Source organism: Homarus americanus, unplaced genomic scaffold (assembly GCF_018991925.1).
Source record: "Homarus americanus isolate GMGI-L3 unplaced genomic scaffold, GMGI_Hamer_2.0 scaffold4060, whole genome shotgun sequence".
NCBI classification, from domain to species: domain Eukaryota; kingdom Metazoa; phylum Arthropoda; class Malacostraca; order Decapoda; family Nephropidae; genus Homarus; species Homarus americanus.
The window spans coordinates 6,543,279-6,567,018 of NW_024746161.1; the positions used below are offsets into that span (position 1 = coordinate 6,543,279).

General features: G+C 47.5%; 1 protein-coding gene across 1 annotated transcript in view; it reads right to left on the reverse strand.

Annotated features, from left to right (window-relative positions):
- The window catches only part of LOC121879119 (amyloid-beta-like protein), a 132,444-nt gene that overhangs the window by 55,961 nt on the left and 52,743 nt on the right, over nt 1-23,740 (reverse strand). Inside the window, exon 2 of the mRNA XM_042385692.1 lies at nt 7,738-7,920. Coding sequence (XP_042241626.1) covers nt 7,738-7,920 — 183 coding nt within the window. The remainder of the gene's footprint in view (nt 1-7,737; nt 7,921-23,740) is intronic.

Genomic DNA, 23,740 nt, shown 5'->3' on the forward strand with positions numbered 1-23,740 from the left:
AGTGTACGGAGGCAACAATGGCAAACAGTAATAATTCGACCCAGTCAACGAACATATTTATATCAGGTAAACATTCACGATGATACACTTGGTCAATATATTATTATTACCAATACAATGATTATATACGGTATTATTAGTGTCACAGCTAAAGGGAATACTGTTAATTACACCCCAGGTTGACACCCAATGAACAAAGAGCTCCAGCCAGGGCACCATGACTGCTATACACCGCCATGCGTTCCTCAGACCGACCAACAACGTTATCATGATTCCCAGGAGACAGGATTACCTACAATGCCGGTGAAAAGGTGAGAGAGGGAGGGAAGGTCGCATGTGAGGACGGACTCTCACTCCGGCGCAAGATGTTATCACGCCCTTACTCTCCCTCTCCCCGGGACAGATGACGCCGCTGGGGGTGACAAGTCTCATATATTGCCGTGGGAGGAAGAATAGGGAGCCGGCAATAACCTCCTCTATTGTGCTCAATTCTGCCTGCTTCACACCCGTCCTCAATCTCGACTCCCTTGGTCTAGATGAGGCGTGAAATTCTCTGATTAAGCCCCCCCCCCCACCCGAACCCGTCCTATACCCTGCCATTCGTCATTCTTTACAGCAGTGGTGGAAACAACAAGCGGTGGTGTGTCTTGCCTGAAATGTAAACACCGGTTCCCAACACACACACACCGCATCACTGACTTAACAAACCCAGTTAAAAATACACTCCCGGGACAGGATACGCCTACACCACTTGCTACACACACTTCCCAACGCTGGAAACATGGACTAGGATTTAGAAACTTGTTTATTCACTCAAAACATGAAAGAAATATATTGACAAAAGGGGAAAATCCTAAATCCTTGAATGGACACAGAAAAAAAAATTACCAGACGAACTTTGCTTTACTAGAAACGGAACTGAGGGGGAAAAATACGCAGAGAAAATATCAAAGAGATTATTCTATATTTTCTACTCTAGTCAACATGTTCCTCTAATATAGGCTAAGTCAGGAAAACGCATCTAAGTGGACCCAATCTAAGCTACACCACGTCAAACCTGCACTGAGATCTGTTAACTTGGGGTCGTGGCGAAGACGACACCACGTATATAGAGCTGGACACTACCATCTGTGACCCCTCAACATCCAGCCTAACATTCCCGCACTCCATCACTTGGCAACCACAACAAACGCACTTCAACTCGAGTATATCCGTGTTATTAGCAAGATTATTTTTACCTTCGCATATCAGAGAAAGAGAGAGATAGAGGGGTAACGATAGTCAACTATAATGACGGATAAACATACAGCAATGGTCCAAAATCTTAACCGTAAAGGGCAGATAAACGGCCCTCGTATCAACACTGAATGATTGCCACACAACCACCAGCACGAGGCACCAAAAATATCTGGCCCTGACCTGAGGTTCTTCCGGGCAGTAACTATACAAACAACTCATCCTTTAACCCGGGAAACTGACTCCGGCTCCCACAACCATATATTTCGCGTGGTGGGTCGACACTGTACACAGGGAGTTGTCGCACACCTGTTTACACATGGCTGGACACTGTTTACACTGTCGGCTCCTGCGTGGGGATAGGTGCTGGTTTTCTCACCCTCGCTCAACACACACACATATATATATCCTGCACGTGGGATTATATCTTTATGCTTCACACTACACACACACACGCGCGCTCACTATCCATGACACATTACACTTGAATCTATTATCAAACATTACCTGGAACTGACGACAAATTATCGGTACTAAAGAACAGATAATAGAAATATATTGATACCAAGACTATTTACAAACCATGTCAATATAAGTAGCAGGAAGTGTGGTGCCAAGGAGACCTCTCAAATGGTCATACAGCTCTCTCTCTCTCTCTCTCTCTCTCTAGCCAAGATCTTTGTACGAGAGCACGTGTTAATATTTTGCTGTGAACAACTGAGGGTGTATAACGGAGATATAAATAAAATATCAAACATGAGATAGAATGAAGGGGAATTATATCAATATAAGAAATCATGAAAAATGACATTTAGTAAAGATTGACTACAGGAGGACCAACACACGTGACTCTCCTTCCAGACCCGCCACCACACGGCCGGACGTACTACGCCTAATTAAGCTAATTACCTAATTAATATGCAAGAGGGGCCACTCAAAAACTAATCAGATCTATTTCTCATCATGAAGACCCTTAATATTAAGTCACACCATAATTGGTCACGATTCAGGACGCCACCGGAACAAAATAAATTGTCCACGCATTTCCACCACCTAGTATTATTGGTAAGATGGTAAGTGTTCTACTAAACACTCCAATAACGATTACATAAAGGACAAGAGAGAGGAGTGGGTGACGTACGGTATACCTGGAAGACAGCCACAAGATATGGTTTATTTCCCAGACGCTAATGACTGGCTAACAAACCCAAAGAAAAAGCTCTCTCTTGTTCTACACTTTCACGTTAAAATAAGATTAAATCCATTAAGTTTATGGAGAGCTAAGGAGCCGCAGCCATGGATGTACGGAAGGACATAATTTGAAAATGTTGGGTGGGAGGCTTGGAGAGCAGCTGCCACCTGGTTGTCACAGAGGCAGAGTTAAGACGACAGATTCCAACGCCTAAGCAAAGCACAGTTGAGGAGCAGCGTGCGCCCCTCCACACAAAGAACCAAGCGACGTCCTCTCACACGACCTTCACAGCCAAGTGTAAGTTTGTCTGGCGGCCAGATTACACCAACCACCGGGTCCGCCCCTCCCTTACGTCATCTGGTCGGCACATGGCCCTCCCCGTAAGACGACCAACCTCACACTCAATATTTACTCGCCAGAAACATGAAGGTAGAGACACCAAACACAAAACAACTTGACTCAATTTACGATCCATTATATCAAAAGAAATAAAAACAGCTTCGCAAAAACTCCTCCGTTTAATGATACACGAATCGAGAAGAAAAAGCCCGGAGAACAATTTTACACATACGTACTTCACACCGAGTGATCTCGTCACAAAATGCAATACAATACCGGTTGTATATTTCACCCAACACCCTCCGTCCTAGGAGTTTAGAATTGTTTATAATTACAATCCTCTCACGTCATAATAATACATAAAACAAAAATCGCGACCTCCGGAAACATAACATAAACGCTGTGGTCATAATTTTTTCTAGTGTATTCTCAGGCCCAGGACGTTCCCCCTCATGGTAGTCATCGTCAAGCAAACACCGCCATCATCGGTCGGTCTCTCTGACGGACGGACACACGTCGTTGACCTTAAGGGGACGCGAATAGCAACAGTCTGGTGGATCAATAGCCATACAAGGAAGTTCTGGCTCCAGTAAAGAAGAACTGCCGCAAGCCACACAACGTACACCACCCCGACCACTCTCACTACACTCTCCCACCACTGCCCCGCCCCGCCCCGCCCCGCCACTCACTCCCTCACCACTGCCCTGCCCCGCCTCTCACTCCTCTCCCACCACTGCCCCGCTCCTGCCCGCCACTCACTCCTCACCACTGCCTGCCCGCCTCTCACCTCTCCACCACTGTCCCGCTCTCCTCCTCTCCCACCACTGCCCTGACCTCTCCCTCACTCTCCCGCCACTGCCCTGCCCTCTCCCTCACTCTCCCACCACTGCCCCACCCCTGCCTCTCTCCTCCTCTCCCCCACTGCCCCCGCCCTCTCCCCCACCCTGCCCCGCCTCTCCACCTCTCCCACCACTGCCCTGACCTCTCCCTCCTCTCCCACCACTGCCCCCTGCCTCTCCATCACTCTCCCACCACTGCCCCGCCCTCTCCACTCCTCCCACCACTCCTGACTCCTCACCACTCACTGACCTCTCTCCTCACTCTCCCACCACTGCCCCTGCCTCACTCCTCTCCCACCCTGCCCTCCCTGACCTCTCCCTCACTCTCCACTGCCCCGCCCCTTCCATCACTCCCCACCACCTCCCTCCCCTCTCCTCCTCTCCCACCACTGCCCTGACCTCTCCCCACCTCCCACCACACTGCCCTGACCTCTCCTCCTCCCACCACTGCCCCACCCCTCTCCTCACTCTCCCCACCCCCTGCCCTCTCCTCTCCCACCACTGCCCCTCTCCTCACCCCCCCCACTGCCTCGCCTTCTCCCACCACCCCATTTAGCTACCGGGGCATGAAACCTTCAACGACTAACAATCCTCCACCGCATGACATTCAAGCTCTACAACCTTCACTCCGTGCCATCTTCCACCCCTTACGACCTCCACGCTGTACGACCTTCCCGCTGTACGACTACCCACTCTACGTGTCCATAAATAATACCAATAATAATAATAATAATAATCATAATTATTATTATTACTATTTTCTTATAAAAATCTGCCATCAACCTGTGACATTTTATGTCGACCCCTCTGGTCTGTGACCACACACGCGTTTGTTATGATCAATTTCGGGGATTCCGTCAATAAAGTCGTCGTCACCATTGTCACCCCCCCCCCAATGACCTCTGTATACAGCCTGGTGACGTTCTGTAAGCCCCCCCTGCCCCCTCTTTCCCCACGTGACCTTCAAGGATGCTGAGTGGAATATTCTGGTCAGGTCATCAGCCGGAAAAACAAGCAGCGAAGAGGGAGGGGAGGAGGAGGAGGAGGAGGAGGAGGAGGAGGAGGAGGAGGAGGAGGAGGAGGAGGAGGAGGAGGAGGAGGAGGAGGAGAGGAGGAGGGAGGAGGAGGAGGAGGAGGGAGGAGGAGGAGGGGAGGAGGGAGGAGGAGGAGGAGGAGGAGGGGAGGAGGAGGAGGGGAGGAGGAGGAGGAGGGAGGAGGAGGAGGAGGAGGAGGAAGGAGGGAGGAGGAGGAGGAGGAGGAGGAGGAGGAGGAGGGAGGAGGAGGAGGGGGAGGGAGGAGGGAGGGGAGGAGGAGGGAGGAGGGGGAGGAGGGGGGGAGGAGGAGGAGGAGGAGGATATATTAAAGTGTGGAGGATTTGCTTATCATTCTTAATCTTCGTTCGTCTTCCGGGGGAAAATTGGCTCGCTGGTCTGGGGAGGAGGGAGGTAGAGGAGGAGGGAGGTGGAGAGGAGAGGGAGGTAGAGGAGGGAGAGGGGGAGGAGGGAGGAGGAGGGGAGGTGGAGGAGGGAGGGAGGTGGGGAGGGGAGGGAGGGGGGAGGAGGGAGGTGGGGGAGGAGGGGTGGGGAGGAGGAGGGAGGAGGAGGAGGGAGGGGGGGAGGAGGGAGGTGAGGAGGAGGGAGGTGGGAGGTGGGGGAAGGAAGGAGGTGAGGGAGGAGGAGGTGGGGAGGAGGAGGAGGGAGGAGGTGGAGGAGGAGGGGAGGTGGAGGAGGAGGGAGGGAGGAGGAGGAGGAGGAGGAGGTGGAGGAGGAGGGAGGTGGAGGGAGGGAGGAGGAGGAGGAGGAGGGAGGTAGAGGAGGAGGGAGGTGAGGAGGTGGGGAGGGAGGGAGGTGGGAGGAGGTGGGGGAGGAGGGAGGTGGGGAGGAGGGAGGTGGGGAGGAGGGGAGGTGGGGGAGGAGGGAGGTGGGGGGGAAAAGGGCAGGCAAATGATAACAGGAGGGGAGGGGAGAGAAGAAGAGAAGGGAGGAAAGGGAGACAGAAAGGGGGGCAAGCAGAGGGAGAAAAGGAGAGCGGAGACTAGCAGGAAGGGAAGGGGAGATCTATCACAAGCCTGAGGTGAGATGATGCTAATTGAAATTCTTCCTCCCCCCCAAACTTTAATATCCTTTTGGCCGTCTTCCCCCCCTTCCCCCTCCTCCTCCCTTCCTCCTCTCATCTCCCTTCTTCATCCTCCCTCTCCCTCCTCCTTCATCCTCTCCCCCTCTCTCCCATCTCCCCCTCCTCTCCCGCTTTCATCCTCCCTCCCCTCTCCTTCATCCTCCTCCCACTCTGTCTACCCTCTTCGTCTTCGTCAATTTTCAGTTATTTTTGTATCCCTCTATTTAATTTCTGCATTTTGTAAATCATATCCACCAGGCTTTAATTACAATCAAAACCGTTTTATCGGAAATTATCATGTAAGTAGATAAGTAATTACCATTGCAATAAACATAATTGCCAACTAGACATAACCCTGATAGCTCTGTCCTCTTGTTCAACCTTATTACTGTACAACCCAGGTTGTACTGCTCCCCCATTATACTTATGTTTTTCAATTCCACTGTGATTTATGTACAGTATATATAAATGAAAAAATAATAATAAACTTAAAAATAAATAAATAAATAAATATTGAAGTGATAACCGTGGTAACATTATGAGATGTTCTTATTACCACCATGCTATTGTACTATTCCAGATTTTACTAAATGTTACATAATACTTCCTTGAGATAAATGTATAGTATATATCAGGTGCCTAAAAGAGAGCTAAGGTTCTCAACTGGCTCACCAATGTTAATATTGTTATTATTATCCACTTTGTATCTGTTTTTCTGGCTAAATAAACTGTTTCAATTCAATTCAATATCCAACTGGCTTTCATTACTTTCTATATCCACCTGGCTCTTGGTAAATACGGTACTTTCCTTAATTCAGAAGTTATTTTTTCTTTTAAGATTTACTTTTTTTTCCAACTAACTAGCTAACTGACTGACTAAAACCATCTGTTATATACCTGTTGATATGAACACCGTAGTAACAAGCTGCTTGCTGTCATTAGTAAGCCATTTGTGACCTGATAAAATACACACCTGGCACCTATACTTGACTCACCTTACCTAGGAATTGGAAGTGTTGTTTCTCCTGATCTCTCTCTCTCTCACTCACTCACTCACTCAAATTTAACAAGTTATTTTTATATTTTTGTTTTGTTTATTTTTTTTTACTACCCCCTTGACATTAATCCCCGCCAGAATTTAAAGACCCGCTGTCTCTATTTTAATCAAGGTTCTCCTCTCCTCTCCTCCCCCCCCACTCGCCATCGACCTCAGAGATAATAGGGTCGTATCTTAAGAGAACGCCATTACAGGGAAAGAAAAAACGGGAAGAAGTTAAGGCCCTTCTGTTCGTCTTGTGTAAGGTTAGGTTAAGTTTCCAATATCGTCGCACTCACCCGTGACTCTGGGGATGGAATGGAACGACAGGTTTTGCCGAGTGCTCGTGTTGGCGTTGTTTTCATAAGCAGTCTGTACACTAACGAGGCTTCTCCTGCTTGTTTACAATTACTCTAATAATAGTTTGCCTCCCCTAAGAACACATGGTTACTATTTAAAGAACAGTATATAATCGTGTAACAAACAATATATGTGTAACTTAATACATACGAATGAAGGAAACTGCAACAAGCCAAGTGACCCATATAAGGCAATCCTGTTTACACCCAACCCTTATCCAACGTATTTGAAGCTTCCTAATGCGTTCGAGTTAAAGATGACGAAAACCAAAACGGCGTCGTGGAAACAGCTCTTTGAACTATAATCTACCTCAGTTTACGGTGAATAAACCAAGGTAAGAATCTCACTGGGCGTCACAGCTGCCACCTCACTGTTGTACGCTGGTCGACGACATACACCTCCCCCCCACCCCACTCACTACCTTCTGGCTAAAAGTTCCAGGGAGGTCCAGTAACATGTCGGAAGTTCAGGAAGTTCCAGGAGCAGTATCAAGGAGGAATAAGGAGCTAGAATGAAGATGCCTTAAGGAGGAAGAGGAGAGCAAGGTTGAGACACTATATCTTGAATGATAACCTAACAGAATGACGAAACCTCCAAGACCAGGAGGAGGAGGAACTTACCTGCTTGCAGTAGCGGAGGATGTCGACCTTGTCCTTCAGACATGTGACCTTGGAGTTGGCGTCGGTAACCCATCGTCCGGTCTTAGTCATGTATTGGGCATGGTACTGGTGGTTGTGGCCCGCGCACACCATGGCGACTTGGGGCTCGAAACGGGGCCCCGTCTCGCCTGCCGAAACGCCACTCTGTAACACAAGACAAAGTATACATTAGTTACTACTAGAGACAACCCACACCTGCACCATGCTGAACACAAGAATAAACACAAAGGTATTCTCAAAACAATCCGATTAGAATACATCAACACGTATAAGACAATAAATAAATGACCAGCCAACACTGAGGTTCCGGCATGTCTTCCTCCTAACACTCACAATATACACAAGTTCTCGATTGAGGAAAAGACGAGAGGGCTAGAGAGGTGCTCCGGGAAACGAAAGGTTGGTACCGTAATCTACGAGTAAACACTATGGAAGCCATATTAGAAAACACGCCGAAAGAGCGGAGGTTTTTCTTTCACCCCGGTGTACTGTACTGTCCTGCAGACTCTTTGAACGACGCACTACACAGAGTCTCTCACACCAACCAACACCACCGCAGCTGTTGCTGCTTACATTACTCACTCATTTGCATGCATCATGTACCTACGTCCCCCAGGTGTGTTCACCGGAGTGTAGGGCCACACGCTATGTGTACCACAACACGTGCGCCCTCTGTCTCTCTCCGATTATTTAACAAGTCTTCTCACATACGCTAACACACACACATACGCTAACTCTCTCTCTTTCCAATTATCTAGTAAGTCCACTCACATACGTTATCTCTCTTTCTCTCTCCCCAAACCAACTCACACACAAAAACACAAACACCTCCCTCCTCCTCCCCCACCACACAGCTTTTGATTAAAACCTCGTGCGTCACCTCGCTATGCAAGTCAAAACACATGCATATTTATTTACGCAAATTGGGTACCACATGAAAGGTGGTGAGAGGGGGTGAACCACACTCGTGGAACACTGGGTAGGGCGAGCCACACCAGCAGCATCTTACTCAGAAGTGATTCACTCACTCACTCTCCCACCCATGTACTCATTCACTCATCACCCATTCAACTCACACACACACACGATCAGTTATTCACTCACCCATTTACTCTCTCCCTCCTTCCCCCGTCTCTTCCCACCCAGACACTTTTCAATGAACTCGACACCGAAAAATACAGCCAGGATTTACCCTCTCGTTGTGCCCTGACTACATGTGCCGCGTGGCGATATTTACAGAAGAGTAAATAAGGAAGAGAACTTGCACAGTATCCCCGGGGAATAATAGCTGTGGGATATACTTGACACTATCTCTCCACACGGCTCCAGATATCTCATAACGCGCGTCGGCAAAATAACCAACTAACTTATTCCGCCTGAATAAACTTTTTTAAGTTCGGTCAAAGTGATTCTCTCAAGTCCTGTTGAAAAATTTACCACTCATCTTCCTCCTCCTCCTCCATCTACCGCCTCACACCCCTTTCCTCCATCATCCAACACTCCCTCCCTTTACCACCCCTGGCCAACATTCCCTCCCTCCCTTTACCACCCCAGGCCAACACTCCCTTTACCACCTAACACCCTGTCACTCCACCATCTCCCAACCAACCAACCCCCCACCATCTCCCCAGGTGTGGCTCACCATCATAACAATCCCCGCAGAGAACATGATAGATCACAATTTGGAGAGTTAGGCTGAGTTATGTGGGGGGGGGGGTAACTTTTTGGCGGCACCGTCCCCTAACTTGTGGCCCACACGCCCAACTTCCCATGCTGCCAAGCCTTCTGAATCTCTCAACTAATCCTCTTTTCCGCTCTTCCACAGCTTCTGCCTCACCCCCTCCTCCCCACCTTCACCACCCCGGGCCTCACTACCCACTCCTTTGTGACACTTCCACCACACCTCCCCCGTGTCCCATTCACAGCTCAGAGTGCCGCGCCACCAAGAGCTCCGCCTAATACGCAGAGCTGTAACACAGAGCCAAGGCAATATACTCCTCTGCCTCACTGCTGTCTTCCCGCCTCTGATCCTTCACTATGGCAGACGTTTGTTGGCTTTAATATACCTACAGTAGGATGATAACAATGTCCGGTGTTGCCTCTGATTATTTAACAATACACCGACATCCACCACTGCTTACTTATTAACGTGGGTTACCGGTAATACAGTCGCCTCAGACAAGCCAGGGGTATATCATCAATCCCGGGGTGAATTAATCACTAGCTGGTAGCGCTCCACACGTGTTTACACGGAAGCTTTATCAAATCGAGTGTTCAGCTCGTTCACCTCACTATCTAATCTCTTACGCCAAAGTTGTTTCAAATATTGTTATAATCATCTAATAAATACACCATATAGCAGTCAGTGACATTCTAAACCAAGCTTAAATATCTTCTCTGAGAGACCCACCTCTACTGTCCCCACACACCAACCATATATACGTCTTGTTCACTTTCCACAAATTCTCTTCTCTCTCGTCTTTTCCCTCCCCTCTCTCTTGCGACACCAGGTATGGCGAGCTAAGACGTCACCAAACACAACTTTCCAGTATTTCTTGCCACTACATTTTTCATAACCTCGCCAGCTGCGGCAATATCTGACCGGCTCCCCATCAAGGCTACTTGCAGGGCAGCTGCGGCCAGGGGATGCCGGAAAGAGGCAGGAGGGGAGAGAGATGGAGTGAAGGAGACGGGGAGAATGAGGTAAATGGCCAATGAGAAGGAGAGGTAGAAGATGGAAAGAGGAAATGTGTGCTGGGGAAAAAGTTTGGAAAATGGTTGTGTGAGTGGTGGAAGATGACTGGGAGGGGGGGGGGGGTGATGAGAGAAGAGAAGGAGGGAGGCAGGATGGAGGGAGGAAAGGAGGCAGGATGAGGAAGGGAAGGATGGAGTAAAAGTAGGGCTGAGCCTTGGTAATGAAGACTCCGGGCACCGCTAAGGCCACCACCTTCCAGCAACATATTGGCCCTCTAGTGTCAATAAGCGTCTCGCACCACCACCACCACCAAAACTTACCCAAAATAGATATGACCTCTACCTATCTACCGCTAAATGTCCTCCCGTCACTACCTGGCCTCTACACCCCACCGTTTAACCTCCCTCTCTCTCTCTCTCTCTTTAAGAATGCATGGTTTATTTAATTAATTCATCATTTTTACTCGTTCAAATAAGAGTGCAATGAAAGAAACACTACATCTGTGGGGGAGGAGCAGAGCCGTGGTACTACTGTGAGTGAAGCAGCTGTAAAGGGCATTGAGCAGAGGAGGCAGGTGTTACACGCGTACACCTGCCGGCAGTAACCATACCCACCGTCACCACCTGTCCAGCAGCTGCCCTCCTCTCAAGGTATCCAAGTGCGTGAAACATGCTCCTGGTTCACTCAGCTCATGTATACATACTGTACAGGTAGTTGTTCCAGCCGAGAATATAATATATATTCATAGTGAGGCTGAGCATCAAGATGTCGCCAACACTCCGGCATCAACTCTCCCACCATCATAAATACTTGATGCTACAGTACACACACACGTCCTTCAAACTTATTCAAAAGAAATATTGTGTGTAGCCACTCTGCGTTATATGCTGGCACACTTTTCAAGATCCTACACTAAATAAAAGTTTATAAAAGAAACTGAGGCTGAATTTTCTAACCAAGCGGTGTGTGAAGGTATTTCCACTGCCCCCAAAAGAGTCCATCAAATTACAGTTTCAAACTGGTCGTAAAGACTTACTTCCACATTTTACGAAAAAGAGGAAGACTTTTTCGTAACCACAAGCTGTCGGCAGGCGGGCAATAAAAGAGGCTACTTCCACAGTCAAGCAAAGTCCAACAAACTGCAGCTTTCACACTAGTATTAAGTTCTTCTTTGCCGGTGTAAGCTCTGACCCAGAGATTGAAGCATTCCCACACAACCGCCACCAGCACAGAGACCCCCCCAAGCTGCTTCTGGAGACCAATATCAAACGCTTTCTGACTTGTGTTCATCCCTTGTTCTCTCTCCCTCTCCTCCCTCTTCTTAAACTGTACAAATTGCATAAAATACGTTATAAAACTACCTAAAAAAATGGGACACAGACAAGCTGTAAATGGTTGAGGAACATGTTTTAAAGTCAGGTAAATTTCGCGTCAGTTACTGCGAGTGGGAAAATTATTACCCATAAAAACGGACCGACTGTGGCAGGGAGTGGGCGGTTGGGCGGAGGAGCGGGCGGGAGTGTGGATGGGGTGGCTGTGAGAGAAGTGGAGACCAAACAGTGAAGGCTGTAGTAAGGGGATTGACCTGGTTAAATTGAGAAGCATTAAAACTCAAGGTCATCATATCCCCCCCCCCTCTCTCTCTCTCTCTCTCTCGTATGTGGGTGAATATGAAGAGGCGACAACGTCAATACACTCAACCTTAGAGTAGAGTGGAGTGAGAGTGTGAGAAGGAGGAGAGGGGGAGGGTGGAGGAGGAGGAGAGGGGGAGGGGTGGAGATGGAGAGAGAGAGAGAGAGAGGAGAGGGTGGAGATGTATGGAGGAGGGAGGAAGGATGGAGATGGAAGGGGAGGAGGGAGGGAAGAGTGAGGAGGGGTATAGGGGAGGGGTGGAGAAGGGGAACATGAAGGGTAAGCGAACAAGGGAGAAGGTGGACAGGGGGAGGGAACAAGGGAGATGAGGTACAGTGGGAGGGAACAAGGGAGAAGAGAAACAGCGAAAGGGAACAAGGGAGAAGAGGTACAGTGGGAGGGAACAAGGGAAGAGAGAGACAGCGGGAGGGAACAAGGGAAGAGAGAGACAGCGGGAGGGAACAAGGGAGATGAGGTACAGTGGGAGGGAACAAGGGAGAGTGGAAGGCGCAGACGGTCACGAACGAGAGACCACACCCCGTCCTGGTCATAAGAACACCTGGGAAAAACCTACAACAGGAAGAACATAAACCAACACGAGATAAAAACAACCAGGACTTAACCGCTTCATCCATCCGCCCTCAACCCCAGTCCAAACCCACTCCAGACGGAAGCAGCAACAACCACACACCAAGATACAGAAGAGAACTGACAGAAAAGACCCCCCAACACACACTAAAACGGACAGAAAAACGAACATCCACGACCTAGTAACCTCAACAACTCTAAAACCAAAGTACTTCTCTCCTTTTCTCTCTCTCTCTTTCTTTCTTTCCTGTTTTCTTAACGAGGGAAGGAGGGAGGGAGGGAAGGTCGGTCGGTCGCCAGTCAGCCAGGTATACCCCGTGTACCCAGGTTTATTAAGATCACGGGGCAAGATAGCTCACCTCTCCATCCCTCACAAACATCCAACTCAGTCGCCACTCCAACCCCACTCACCGCCCTCTCAAACCTTGTGTACTCTCTGCATTACGCACACTACCGCCACACACAAAGACGAAGAGCCAGCATTTTTTTTTCTCTTTTTTTTGAGGGGGGGGCAGGAGTGAGGGGGCAGGAGTGAGGAGTGACGGAGGGGGAGGAAGGAGTGGGGGAGGTTCTTCAATATACAAGATTCATAAACCTACTCTAGGATTCTCAAGAGATTACATCAAATTCTTTCCACCTCCCCCCCCCTCTCTTCTCCTCCCCGAGTGCTGATAGTAATGTGACACCGCCGGCAATAACACAACGAATTTCCTCCACAATTAATGAGAAGGAAAAAAACAAAAACACACGAGGGACAATTAAGAGTCTCAGGTTAGTTCTGAAGACACAAGGGGACGACACCTAAACACCTGCTCACTTCTTTTTGCATACTCCTAACCTAACCTTTACCCACCCACGAGCCGGAAGATTTACCAAGAGACGGCCGTTCTTGTTCTCCAAACTCTACGAGGGGGACAGGACAGGTGTGTTGGTATCATGGGGTAGGTGTTGACGTCACTCCCTGTCCTGTGTTTGATTTTTGTGCCTCTTTCTCTTACTGTGTGTGAAGTCCAGCAGGCCTTCAGAGCGAGTTAGCTGGACCGTAGATGTTTGGGATAGTCGCAGGAAATGTGAACGACCGTGCGTGTGTGTGTGTGAATAAAACAGCACACACACACACACACACACACACACACTCATGTCTCTAGTTTAGTGACTGGCCATCATTAGCAGACCATTTTTCATTAATAATAATGTTTACAGTAATTCGTTTTAACATGATAAAAAAAATGATGTTTGCTGAGTTGACAGTTTAGGAAAATTAGTGCGGCGGGTAAATGTAGATGAGGAATATTAATTACAGCGCCATGGAGTCACAGCCAGCAGCCATCACGTAAAAACTCCCAACACAGTTCGTTAGGGAACTTGACCTAGTTAAATGATTTAGTCCTTCATTATACACATTCAAAAATATTTCAATACTAATAATTAAATATATATATATATTTTTTAACACGCATCGCTAAAGAATAACTAGTACAGTATTCACACTAATACTGGCCACCAACGTTTGTGTGGTTGATATTTGTATTATTACTGAAACAACATAACAAAAATGTACCTCCCACTACAAGCCGATTATAAATGATCTTCCCGATTTTAAACATTATGAAAAAAAATAAATAAAAGCTACATTTTCCCCTGAGGTCACGTAAATTTTGTTTTTTCTCCATCAATGCCAGCAGCAACTTTCGACATTTTGTAGGAGAGAATACCTGAGGCTGCCAGAAAAGTTCAGGATTGATGTTACATAATATATGGAGCTGAACAATATACCGCACTTATGTCTGCCGAGCTTATGTTCAACTTATATAGCGTGACAATAAAAGGTTCTTAGTTTATTTATATATAATAAATATTTCAAACGGAGCAGATCACGTGTGAACATTTGGTATTTAAACCAGACACACCAAGGACTGAAGACCAGCTGCTCGTATCAACAATTTCAACCTGTAAGACAATCACGGCGAACCTTGAGCTGCTTTACGCAATATGGTGGGTCACAACACTCAAGATGATGTGTCCCGGTTGATGGGTTACCCCCGACCGTCCCATCAGTTGACTTCAGGACGCTCATCTCCCCTATTCTCAGAACGACTTTTCCCACCCCGCCTCCTACTCCTCATTCCTTCCTCCATCATCCACTCGTCCCTTTCTTCTCCAATTACCTGCCCCCCTCCATCCCTACCCCCTTCCTCTCCACCATCCCATGAGGACGACCAATACCACCTTTTACAAACCACAATAACAAGATATTACGTCAGGGAAGGTCTCCTGCCACCCGTCACAATAACGAGAACCAGTTTGCCACGGCCACACAATGGCTTATCGAACCACTAGTAACATCGCCTCCTACACGCTCACTTCATCACGGACAACTACCCACCCCCCCCACCCTTCCACTTATACCCACCCACAAACAACTACAAACACACACACACACACAGCCCATCGCCTCCACAACGTCAAACGCCATCCAAAATGAAAATGACAAACGCGGAGTGTTTGTGTTCACCCATTAAAGACCTCGCCTTCAGGAAACACAACACGACTTCTGCTGTACAAGTGAAGCCATTGAGCTGGGATTACAGTATTTGTTATTGAGGAGGGAACGAGTGATGGAAAGTGGGAGAGGAGAAGTGAATGGAAGAAACGCAAGAATAAACAAAATATAGGAGACTAAACCAGGAGAATTGTGTCAAGAGTAGAAGAACACGCAAGAAATGATAGAATCTATTAATTACTTTTTAACATACGAGTAAAAAAAATAAATAAAGAGAGATTAAATAAAATCTAATTACGGAGCTAAAAAGTATAGAAAGCCCAGATAGAGAGAGACGCAGAGCAGCAACATCCAACAGTGATATAAACTTGGTGTGAAAACTCCAACGCCCCCAACAGGAAAGGCCAACACCAAAAATGAAAGAGGTTACAGCACCATTCTGCCAAAAGGTCAACACCGGTAGAGAACAGGTCAACGCACTCGTGAAGGTTAAACAAGAGGTCAAGGCCGCAATGATGGAAAGCACAGCAACCCATAAAAAGGTCAAGTGGTCAATGTTTCGCCATGAAGGTAAATACAGTCATGAGCCTCACGTAAACAAGTTCATCGCTGCAATCGGCCATGAGGACACACACACACACACGTCCCTAAGAGCCACAACAGGAGCCCATATTGAACCTCTATAGCTTGATGATAACACTTTATTCATCTCTTCATTATTTATCAATCTTGTTTTTTTTTCCTATAGCTTTTTTTTCCATAATAAATGTTAAAAATCACTCGGAATATCAACACACAGACCGGGCAAGTTAAGTGATATATATATTATAAATTGTCCTCATCATCATTCATCAAAAACTAAAGAAACTTCTATAAACTACAATATCAATTACCTAAGAACACCTCACCTTTAAACCAGTAATAAAATAAAAAAATAAATAAAAAAAATCCACCTCACGATTAATGGCCATTCTTTAACGAGTAAAAGTTTGGCTGATTAGTCAGTGTACTCGTCCCTCAGAGAAAAGATGAGACCCATTCTGAGAAGTTGAGTTACATGACCACTGAGACAGGGAGGGGAGCATAGGCTGAGACAAGGAGGGGAGCATAGGCTGAGACAAGTAGGGGAGCATAGGCTGAGACAAGTAGGGGAGCATAGGCTGAGACAAGGAGGGGAGCATAGGCTGAGACAAGGAGGGGAGCATAGGCTGAGACAAGGGAGGAGCATAGGCTGAGACAAGGAGGGGAGCATAGGCTGAGACAAGGGAGGAGCATAGGCTGAGACAAGGAGGGGAGCATAGGCTGAGACAAGGAGGGGAGCATAGGCTGAGACAAGGAGGGGCATAGATTGAGACAAGGAACCATCACATACCGAGACATCATGTACGTCGTATGTATAGTAACCTGGACACACACACACACACACACACACATACATACATACACTGTTAAAACATGTCTGGCTGACAGGAGGTGGACACGGGTTAATCTGACGTCCGATGGATATACACTCAACCTGACAGTCAGTGGAGACGGGACAATCTGACGTCTGACTGTTGGTGTAGACAGGACAATCTGCCAGTCTTCCTATCACACCCACACCTTTAATGAGAACAATCTTCCACTACGCTAAAGATGACCTTAAGTCCGTTCTCTGGTTGCTCGATAAAGGTCAAACAAGGTCAATGACTCCCGAGACTCAATGCCACCGCTAACAGTAATAATAATGACCCCTCGCCCACTAACTCCGCCTACTTCCCTCTTGAACGCTGTAATGATTCCGTGCTTCGTCTGACGTAGGATGTAAAGGGGGTGTCCAAGAAACTAACCCCAAAACTGTATGGGACAAATCCAGAAGAAACATTCGTATTACATCTCATTAAAACTGAAGTGAAAACAGCAGATGTCCGCCACAACAGCATCTATGTATCAAAAGCACCAATTCACTATCCGTGGCCGTCACAATCAACACACGACCTCCTACACAGCACTCCAGGTAAGTACCCCTGACGTCAACAACTTCCCATAAAGGGACCAACACCCAATTACGAGGTCCAAGTACCATACGAGAGGTCAGCGCCGCCACATTAAGCGATAATGCAACTCAATTACGAGGTGAAGGCCACGTTAAGGTCAACATCACATTAAGAGGTCAATATTGTATTAATAGATCGATATACAACAAAGTGATAACCCACAATGAGAGTAAACAACCCCATAAAGAAGAGTCGGTGAGGAGGGGAGGGGGGTCATTCGACGATGTTCAGAAGAGGTGAACTCTTCATCAGGAAAAGATCGCCGCCGCCCACCATGAAGAATAAATCAACGACCCCGTGAAAGAGAAATCAAAGCGCCATTCATCGTAGAGATGGAGGGAGGCCGACACCAAACGAAATAAAAAAAAAAAGTCGAGGCTCCACACCAAGAGATGAACTCACCTCACCAGAGAGCTGTACGCCCCCGGGGAGGGTCAAAAGCCAAGCCACGACCCGCGTTGAGAGAGCGAGGGAAGTGTAGTGAGGCGGGCTTATGTAAAAGGGCGATATCCGTAAACCCTGGGCTGGGTCAGTCGGCAGAGATAACAAGAGGCAGGAAAGAGAGTTTGGATGAGTGCCACGCTGAGTATATGACAAGAGAGCAGTGATGCCACCAGCTGTGAGTAGAGGCGGCGGCAGCAGCAGCAGCAGAGGCAGATGCAGTAGTTAACATCAAAGAGACGGAAGGAGGTATGGCGAACAAGAATGTCACACCTAGTTCACGATAAAAAAAGGGAAAGAGCGCTATAACCAGCAGTAGCGGCATCAGCAGAGGCAGTAGGAGCAAGAGGTGTGGGGGAGGGGGTTGACTGGCTCACCAACCACCAGGGAGACACAAAGGGCTACAAAGTGAGAGGGATTCTGGCGGCGCAGTGTAAGAACCTAGAGTGGCTGAGGAAGTCGCGGAGCCTTAAGAGTAGGGAGGGGGAGGTGGAATTGGAAGAGATTAGGAAGTAAGGAAGGGAGGAGGAGGAGGAGGAGGAGGAGGGTGCTTGAAGGAAGAGGATGAGGGATCTCCACTTGACCCTTGGGAGGTGGTGATAGGTGGTGGTTCCTCTTAGCTCCACTCCACGACCTTAGACCATAAAGCCGCTGCCACCGACCCCCTCCCCCTCCCTAAAGTCTATACTACTTGTACCTCACCACGACCAGTAGACCCCCTCACTCGCCCTGTGCACGACACCCACAGAAGGTGACATAACTGACAAAACCCATAAACATCTGACCTACACAATACACCCACACAATCTCTTAACCTACACACTGTATTAACCGGAAAGGCCGCAAAAGGGCACTTGGACAGTAATTCCTCGCTGCTACACACTACACCCACGAGCTGACTAGACCCGATACATCACACCTACACCCCCACCTGACATGTACATACACCCATACCTACGTGACATAATTTGTGCATTACGATCCCAAACAGAATGGTTAGACTTGACATGTTATTTCCAGATGTGTATTTTGGGACGGTCCTACCTAATATAAGTTTAGAAAAGTCGTTGATGTGCCCAGCAACTGCGATTGTGTTTAATATATACATATGTCGGAGCACTTGACATGTTAGCAGACACGTACATATGTAGACACAAGTACGTACACACGTTAGTACACAGACACGTAGACATTTCAAAGACATTTATAATAAAATCAAATGGACCAATTTAAAAGTCACTTTGTTCACGTAATGAATAGGAGCCGGAGATAAATTGATCAAATCATGGTTACAATTGGACTAAATTGGCAGTAAGTGGGCAGCGTCCCCAAAGGTTTGCGAATATTAAAACAAAAAAAAAGAGAGAATATTTCGGCGTGAAGCAACACTCGTAAACACGGCCCGACACGGCAGGGAGGCTGTCAATACACAATAAACTACCCTGACTACAGAAGGTCGTTACGTTGGACAGTTTTAGTTAGATATGGTTAGTTTGTAGAGGAACAACGAGTGTATGTATAGTCAAAGTTAATTCACGATAAAAATACAGGGCGTCCCCCCAAAAGGAAACACACCTAACACGGTCTCCATGAACGCTGCCTTACAGATTTCAGTGGAGATGGCGTGAATTATGTATTACAAAAGCAACAATGTCCTCACCTTTTTTTGGGGGGGGACACACACACACACACACACACACACACACACACACACACACACACACACACACACACCTACAAGTTAAGATAATGTTGCTGTTGTCATACAAATATTCACGGCGATCTTCACTAAAATGTGCAAGACAGGGTGTACTGTATATATTTTCCTGAGACAACCTGTACACCCACCGCCTCACAATAACACAAACCACATTCTACTGACGGTGATCAATTGAAAAAAAAAATAACGTGGCAGTGGGTGATCAGTTCTCACCCGTTTCTCATTAGCATGTTATAAATGTTTTTAACGAACCAATCCTATTAACAGCGAGGATGATGATGATTAAAAGTTAATTAGTATAGACCAACAAACTCCAGCTCCAGGGGCTACACGGCAAGTCTCACACACGTACACAGGTGGAGCCTTACTGTTACCTCCTACTGCTACTTCAATCTGTTTACTAGAAAGGGACTCAGTAAGCACACCCACTTAAAAAAGAGTTTGCTTTAATCTTCCTCACTCTCTCTCTCTCTGGCGTTCATGCTAAAACACATATTACAGTCGGTATTGGTGCGTGGTGGAGGCGGAGGTGGGTGGTGGAGGAGTGTGGTGGGCGGTTGGAAATAGCTAGTGTGTACAATATGAACTAGTGGTGGCGGGGTGTGGTGGAGAGCCATTACCATTTGAAGCCTACACCATTTGACCCATGGTGCTGCTACAACCACTGCCACAGCCTCCCTCACACGGCGGGAACAGCAGACGCGCTTCACACCACCAGCCTCGAATTCTGTGCATGATGCACTCCGCCTATGAAAGATATACGAGCACAACAAGCTAAACGCACACAACGTAACGTATCTGCTGCTCAGATTTGTACACCCAAAATGTCATGAAGTTAACACAGTAAAGTTAGACTTGCCAAAGGCTGTCCAATTTATTCTGGGTAACAAATGTGAACGTGTTCATCACCAGGAGAGATAAGTTATGTCTCTCTCCCCCCCCTACTCCGGCTATGTTGAAAATGTGTTAACAGAATAAAAACAAGAGCCCAAAAATATCTGTTGTACTTTGTTTTAACCATAAATCAATACGCTGGGGGCTCAAACACCTCCCCATACCGATATAATTTACACAGCTCGCTGACACAAACAGGGAATAATACGTTCCACTTACCAAACACAGTCTCGGCCACACCACCTTGACCTTTGACTTAATCTCCCGAATCTGGCCTTGACCAGTATAGTGGTATGGGAACTGAAGGACTCAACACCAGTGAATTAAACGTCTTTATATCAGCAGCGGTTCCATGGATTCCTGGCTAACACCATAGACGTCAAGCAGGTCACGAGGGTAACACAGGTGAAGTAAGAAATGTTGAACAATTAATCCAGCAGCAGACACTAGCATAGTAGAGTGATGGAGGTGAAGCCCACACTAACTGGTGGTGGTTGTAAGCAGACCAGTATTGATGAGAGAGGCTTGAGGGGGATGTACCTCACTGAGGACCTCCATCAGGTACACGCTGGACATTCTCCAACCAATTGTCAAAACTTCCGCCGTCGATTCTTTTTACTAACTCTTGGATATGCAAAAGCAATTTGTCTCGGTTGAATTCGAGTGTAAATTCACTGTATCGCAGCCACAGAGAGTCACTCAAATAACACTCTCTCATCTCCAGCTTTAGGGAGAACATCAACCATAAATCTGTGAGAGGCCAGATCCCAGGGTGACGTAGACAAAGGTGCTCCCCCACGTCCAGGCGGATGAACTGACGTCATCAGGACCGCAGCCACACGTGGGAGGCGCCACCAATGGTTAAATAATGAAGCGCCCCCCACTAACCAGCCCAACCTACTGCTGCTGCTGGTCCTCAAGGCCCACCTACACTTACCTATTGGCGATTCACAGATCCAACAGCCTTGGATAATACAAAGATATTCCCTACTACTGAGGCTGAGATAGTAAGCTGTGCCTACTGCTGCTAAAACCGCCCACCCATCATCCGTTCACACACACACACACACACACACACACACACACAACTAAAGCATCTACGTCGCACGCCCCTAACAAAAGCCAGCGGCGGGAGGTTAAATTAAAATGTTCATCGACTCGACGAATAATGGTGCAGGCGAGTCAATGGACACCAAAAGAAGTAGGAGGGACTTACCTTCCAGTTAACACAATGCTAAACGAGATACACCGGTACAACAGACACCCACATTTGCACCTGTCTTTATGGACAAGTGAACAGACGCAAACGAACGACCTGGATGGATAACCTCGCACAGACACACACACACACACACAGATCAATGACAATACTCTCTCTCTCTCTCTCACCTACACTAAAGGGCCTGGCGAGAAATGTATTGCGTGATGATAGCTTCAACAATCACTGAGGAGGAAAGTATAGGTTGTGTACTACAACTGTTTACACCTTGATTATCATAGACCCCCCCCCCCGATCCCTTTATTTCCACACTACCTCCACAACCCCTGTACCTTCACACTACCCCTGTACCTTCACACTACCCCCAACCTACCACACTACTCCCCAACCCACCACACTACTCCCCAACCTACCACACTACTCCCCAACCTACCACACTACTCCCCAACCTACCACACTACTCCCCAACGTACCACACTACGCTACTCCCCAGCCTACCACTGCTACTTACACTACTCCCCAACCCCACACACTACTCCCCAACCTACCACACTACTCCCCAACCTACCACACCTACCCCCAACCTACCACACTACTCCCCACCTTGTATCTTCACTATAAGATCCTTTCACTTATTATCTTCAGAGTCACACACATACACCCTCCTCCCACTACCCCCAACCTCCTCCTCCATCTAGCACCCTCCCCCCACTACCCCCAACCTCCTCCTCCATCTAGCACCCTCCCCCCACTACCCCCTCCTCTCTGCATCTTAATTACCAAGGAACTGACGTCTCTCTTGCATAACACATTACCCGCGAGGATGACGACCACCAACACCAAGGAAATAAAATATGAGGAGGCGAATTACGACGACGGCGACGACGAAGAAGGAGCAGGAGTACAAGGGGATAGGGGGAGGTGGCAAGAGGAGAGGAAGGATAGGTGACAAGAAGAGGAGGAGTATACATTAATAATACATACTAATAATAACAGTATAATTACATTTTAGGCATTACATCAAAAATAGGTAACCTAAGTTTATTTCACCTGATGATTAACCACCCTTACGCCTCCTAATGGGTTAGGTTGGGGGGTTTTAATCACCAGGTGAAATAGGGGATGCCTAATCTTCAATGTGATTCCATTTTTGATAGATGGTGGTACAGTACAGGATTGTCAATGACAGCTACTCTGTTTCTTTAACCCAGATAGACAGACAGGTAAAGACAGATACCGAGATGGAGAAAAATAAACATAGGAGATAGTCACAATACTATCCCGCTATACTATCCCTGGCACCTGCACGACCCCAGCGAACTTAAAAGTGCGCTGCGCAGTTCAATGGAATGCCAGGAGGTGCGAAGTGAAAACGATCACTGTTCATTTCACACACACACACACACACACACACACACACACACACACACACACTCCCCTGGCGGAGAGTGTGACTGTGTGAGACTCTTGGTAAAGGTGACCAAGTTGTTCGAGAGGCTGGCCAAGGTCGCGAGAGACATCCTGATGAAGGTGCCAAAGTTAGTAATGGAGCGAAAGGTGGAGGAGGTGTTGGTGGTACATGAGTTTGTGATGAAGGAGGGAGAGGAGGGGAAAAGGGTAAAGGAAAAGATATATGAAAGGAGGGTAGGAAAAGGAAAGAAGGAAAAGAAAAAAGGGGGAGGTGAAAAAGAAGGAGGAGGAAGGTATAGTAAAGTAATTTACTCCTGATGAGAAACTAGAAATGGCGAGGTGTGTAACTTTACTAACGAAGGAGGAAGTTGGTGAAGGAGGAGGAGGAAGTCCTTATTATAGAAATCTAATAATAGTGTAAATTGATATACGATGTACAAGGGAGGTGGGGAGAGGGTAACTAGGGTTGGAGGGGGTAACAAGCTCCTGCTGGTGGTTAGGGTGGAAGGAGTTACGTGAGTGGGAGGTAACACACACACACACACACACACACACACACACACACACACACACACACCTTAACGTAACCAATATTTTTGCCTCACAGTTTAATAGCAGGAGGGTTAGTTAGTCCATTGTCCCGCCATATTATTTACCCCCGCCTTAACCTCTCCCTATAACCCTCCTCAACTTGGCACCTGTCTTATCCATCATGATAAAGCTCCTCCTCCATGATCCTCTCCAGTGAACTAGATCTTCCTCTCCACTCCCTCGACTTTATCCTCGATTTCTCCCTTCGTTTTCCTTTCTTTATCACCCCTCCTTC